General features: G+C 41.5%; 1 protein-coding gene across 2 annotated transcripts; it reads left to right on the top strand.

Moving 5' to 3' along the window:
• Window positions 1-238: 238 nt before the first annotated feature.
• Window positions 239-4,662, top strand: C1GALT1C1 (C1GALT1 specific chaperone 1). 2 transcript variants are annotated; one of them, XM_025373585.1, is made up of 3 exons: window positions 239-457; window positions 2,913-3,082; window positions 3,167-4,662. In XM_025373585.1, the coding sequence occupies exon 3, from the start codon at window positions 3,172-3,174 to the stop codon at window positions 4,126-4,128; it is 957 nt and encodes a 318-aa protein (XP_025229370.1). In that variant the 5' UTR covers window positions 239-457; window positions 2,913-3,082; window positions 3,167-3,171; the 3' UTR covers window positions 4,129-4,662. The 2 variants fall into 2 exon arrangements, with proteins under 2 accessions (XP_025229370.1, XP_025229369.1); XM_025373584.1 differs by lacking the exon at window positions 2,913-3,082.
• Window positions 4,663-5,300: the final 638 nt, after the last annotated feature.

Genomic DNA, 5,300 nt, shown 5'->3' with positions numbered 1-5,300 from the left:
CATCAAGAGGTCTGATAACAAGCGACACTGGGAGCAAGAATCTCTCGCTCTCGCAATTTCCATGCCAGGAAGATGAAGTAGGAGGTGTCAGCGAGTCGTACGCACGGCCTCCTCTCTGGGCGTCCCGTTGGGTAAAGGGGAGCGTACGGGTCACGTAGGCCTAAAGCACGTCTCTGAACTCGGTAGGGGGCGGGGAGAAAGGGCACGCAGTGTGCGCGCCGGCCCTTCCGACGCCTGAGCGGGCGGGCAAACGGACGGCTCCGCCCAGCCGCGGGCTCCTTTGCCCCGCCTTCGCGGCGCCCGTTTCCTGGCCCTCCCCACCTTAAGCGAGACCAACGAGAGGACACCGCCTGCGGCTAGAACATCCCGGCCAGGAGCGCAACCGAGTGGCGCGCCAACGTGAGGGGAAACCCGTGCGCGGCTGCGCTTTCCTGCCCCTAAGCCGTTCTAGACGCGGGTGAGTGGCGGGGCCTTGACCCCCACCCCGAGCGCACCCTGACTCCCCTCCGTCTCTTGGGGGAGGCCTGGGCCCCAGCCCTCTCCCAGCATGCTCCACGCGGGATGCTTGGGCAGGTGCAGCGGGAGGCTTGTCAGCACAGGAGACCGAGAGCCTTCTTCCTGGGGGCGCTCTCTTGGTCCTTCAGAGGGATCTCTAGGTTACCATGTCCTCCCTCTCACTTTTCTTCCCTATTTCGTCTTCCTTTTCCGTACTTCACCTCAACTACCTTCACCCAAAAAGGTTCCTCTAAAAACCATTGGGGTAGTTTCAGTTTCATTTGTGCTCGTGTGCAGTTTTAAATTTCCTTCTGCACAAAGTATCCTATCATATGCATCCCTACTGTTACATTTTTTGCCTCTCTGATGGGGAAAAAAATCTTAGAATAATTTTTGCAAATTATTGTGTTTAAAATGTGTAGACTTACTGAGTTTTGATCCCTATTTTTGCAGCCAGGAGTAGGATCGCCATCAGGAAGAATTCTGACACATATAACATAATTGAGCAAAGAAACTGTGTGAATTATGTATTGGCCAGAAATAATGAAAACTGCGTGACATGAAATACAAAAATCCTATATAAATTAATTTTAGGGTGCACCTGACAAATTTTTTGTTTGTTTGTTTGTTTTGAGACAGAGTCTCGCTCTTGTCGCCCAGGCTGGAGTGCTGTGGCGCGATCTTGGCTTACTGCAACCTCCATCTCCCGGGTTCAAGCGATTCAGCCTCCTGAGTAGCTGGGATTACAGTCATATGTCACCATGCCCGGCTAATTTTTGTATTTTTAGTAGAGACAGGGTCTCACCATATTAGCCAGGCTGGTCTTGAACTCCTGACCTCAGGTGATCCACCCGCCTCGGCCTCCCAAAGTGTTGGGATTACAGGCGTGAGCCACCGTGCACAGCCGACAATTCTAATATTATGCAGCGCTTGTTTTCTGTCACTTCTCTTCTTAGAACTGTGTTTATTGACCAAGTTCTGTGAGTGACAGAGGAAAGCCTTCCTGCCTCTTGCGCCACCCACCACTCAGAAATTACATCTGCCAAACCATTCCACACCTTGTCTTTCTGGTAAAGTCAAAATTCCATTTCCTCTAGAAGAAAACCATAGGAGTGGTTTTCTTGTAACAATATGGTGCTGTTGGGTGCAAAACATCAGTTATGGTCAACAGATCCCACTTTTTTTCCATTTGTATGAAAACAAGGATATTCAGTAACCCATTTATCAAACTCTAATGTGGTAGAAGCACTATGGCAATTATTCTGTAATGGAAAAAAACATTAAACTGATTCGAGAAATGTGGTTTCTAATCCACTTCTACCACTGTCTGACTGTGTGACTGAATCAGTTACTTAACCTCTGTGGACTTCCATTTTCTCTCTGTAAAATGAGAGAAGTGACTGACATTGGGTAGCTTTCTAAGGCTCCTTTCAACCATAAGAGAAAACGGGGAAATCTAAGTAGCTCAATAGATCGCTTTTTTCTGAAGATGGAGGGAAGACTGGAAAATTCAGCCTTTACTAGAATAAATGGTTAACATACAATTTTTTTGAACAAGTGTATTTAATATCAGCTTTTAATTTCTTTTATTTATTTATTTTTTCTGAGACAGAGTCTCACTCTGATGCCCTGGCTAGAGTGCCATGGTGAGATCACAGCTCACTGCAGCCTCCACCTCCCAAGTTCAAGAGATTCTTGTGCCTCAGCTTCCTGAGTAACTGGGATTACAGGCACCCACCACCACGTCTGGCTAATTTTTTGTATTTTGGGTAGAGAGAGGGTTTCACCATGTTGCCCAGGCTGGTCTCGAACTCCTGAGCTCAAGGGATCCACCCACCTCAGCCTCCCAAAGTGCTGAGATAACAGCCATGAGCCACTGCACCCAGCTCTTAATTTCTAATTGAAATAAAAGTGTAAAGTTTTCCATTTTTACTTCCCCAAAGAAGAAGAAAATTCGTTTTGAGGAAATAAAAATGTTTATTAATAGGCCCCAGATATGTCTATCAATATTCCTTTTTCATCCAAAAAATGCAACTTTTTATTACAGGCTTCTATTACATCAATAGTTGGGATACTGTATTGGAAACCATTTAGTTTTAGGAACAAAAGGGTAAATATTAACTTATATGATGTTAATCTCAAGAAACTTGGTTTAGATTTACTCAAAACACTTAAGGACAGCAGCCATTGGTTAAAGAAAGCACTATGTTGAGAACAGAAATGTCAGCACAATACCACTGGTGATTTGCCATTTATAGGTGGTTTTATCTATTCAATCCAAGGTTTTGGTGTAAAAATCCATTATGTTTTTAGAGGTATTTAAATAATGCAAGCTTGTGATGTGAAATTCTTTAAAGAGAACGGTGGATGGATAACCTCTGTAACACTGGTTTCAAGGGTTTATTAAATCCCCGTAGATGAAGTGCAAAACAAATTCTCCATAGAGGAGTTGTTGCAAAGTTCCAGTTTATACCAAACAGTAATCAGATTCCATTGGAAGCTAAAGATTTTGAGAGTCTTTTGTACTATATGCAACTAACTTGATTTCAAGCTTGGGAACCTTTAAAAAAAAAATTAAGAGCAAAACGTAAGTATATAAGGAATACCAAATCAAATTTATAGACTAATCCTTTTCTATTAAGTATTTTAAGAGTCTTTTTCTTCTTTATAGGAAAAATGCTTTCTGAAAGCAGCTCCTTTTTGAAGGGTGTGATGCTTGGAAGCATTTTCTGTGCTTTGATCACTATGCTAGGACATATTAGGATTGGTCATGGAAATAGAATGCACCACCATGAGCATCATCACCTACAAGCTCCTAACAAAGAAGATATCTTGAAAATTTCAGAGGATGAGCGCATGGAGCTCAGTAAGAGCTTTCGAGTATACTGTATTATCCTTGTAAAACCCAAAGATGTGAGTCTTTGGGCTGCAGTAAAGGAGACTTGGACCAAACACTGTGACAAAGCAGAGTTCTTCAGTTCTGAAAATGTTAAAGTGTTTGAGTCAATTAATATGGACACAAATGACATGTGGTTAATGATGAGAAAAGCTTACAAATATGCCTTTGATAAGTATAGAGACCAATACAACTGGTTCTTCCTTGCACGCCCCACTACGTTTGCGATCATTGAAAACCTAAAGTATTTTTTGTTAAAAAAGGATCCATCACAGCCTTTCTATCTAGGCCACACTATAAAATCTGGAGACCTTGAATATGTGGGTATGGAAGGAGGAATTGTCTTAAGTATAGAATCAATGAAAAGACTTAACAGCCTTCTCAATATCCCTGAAAAGTGTCCTGAACAGGGGGGGATGATTTGGAAGATATCTGAAGATAAACAGCTAGCAGTTTGCCTGAAATATGCTGGAGTGTTTGCAGAAAATGCAGAAGATGCTGATGGAAAAGATGTATTTAATACCAAATCTGTTGGGCTTTCTATTAAAGAGGCAATGACTTACCACCCCAACCAGGTAGTAGAAGGCTGTTGTTCAGATATGGCTGTTACTTTTAATGGACTGACTCCAAATCAGATGCATGTGATGATGTATGGGGTATACCGTCTTAGGGCATTTGGGCATATTTTCAATGATGCATTGGTTTTCTTACCTCCAAATGGTTCTGATAATGACTGAGAAGTGGTAGAAAAGCATAATATGATCATTGTATAAGACATGTGTTGTCATTATTTGTAGTAGTAACTACATATCCAATACAGCTGTATGTTTCTTTTTCTTTTCTAATTTGGTGGCACTGGTATAACCACACATTAAAGTTAGTAGTACATTTTTAAATGAGGGTGGTATTTTTCTTTAAAGCACATGAACATTGTAAATGTGTTGGAAAGAAGTGTTTTAAGAATAATTTGCAAATAAAGTATATATTAATATTATATTTATGTGATAAATTCTAAATTATGAACATTAGAAATCTGTGGCACATATTTTTGCTGATTGGTTAAAAAAATTTTAACAGGTCTTTAGCATTCTAAGATATGCAAATGATATCTCTAGTTGTGAATTTGTGATTAAAGTAAAACTTTTAGCTGTGTGTTCCCTTTACTTCTAATACTAATTTATGTTCTAAGCCTCCCCAAGTGCCAATGGATTTGCCTTCTCAAAATATACAACTAAGCAACTGAAGAAAATTAAAGTGAAAGTTGAAAAATATCCCTAAGAAAAAAAACTGAAAATTACTTACAAAATTGAGTAATTTTCCTGGAAGCTAATTTAGTGTCATTCCTCAGAGCATACGCAATTTCAGTGTAACTCTGTACTTCAGCATGCAGATACTGACATTGGATTGGTGCCTATGAAGAATGTCATGTCATTTAATTGTGTTGTTTCTCAGTTAATCAAGCTCCCAGCTGCAATTTGGATAAAGATGTGCTCCTGCTGGGTCAGTGAGTTCTGTGGAAATTTGAAGAACTTGTTTTGGCCATCTGGCAATTTCACTTACCTGAGTTGAATCTGTTCTGTATTTTCTTTTGTTTTGTTTTTTTGACAGAGTCTTGCTCTGTCGCCCAGACTGGAGTGCAATGGCACAATCTCGGCTCATTGCAACCTCTGCCTCCTGGTTTCAAGCAGTTCTCCTACCTTAGCCTTCCAAGTAGCTGGGATTACAGGTGCCCACCACCACGCCCGGCTAATTTTTTATATTTTTAGTAGAGATGGGATTTCGCCATGTTGGCCAGGCTGGTCTCAAACTCCTGACCTCAGGTGATCTACCCACCTTGGCCTCCCAAAGTTCTGAGATTACAGGCATAAGCCTCTGTGCCCATCCTGTTCTGGATTTTGTTTCCTTGTTC

Source organism: Theropithecus gelada, chromosome X (genome assembly GCF_003255815.1).
Source record: "Theropithecus gelada isolate Dixy chromosome X, Tgel_1.0, whole genome shotgun sequence".
Lineage (NCBI taxonomy): Eukaryota > Metazoa > Chordata > Mammalia > Primates > Cercopithecidae > Theropithecus > Theropithecus gelada.
This window is presented reverse-complemented; position numbering and strand designations above follow the sequence as displayed.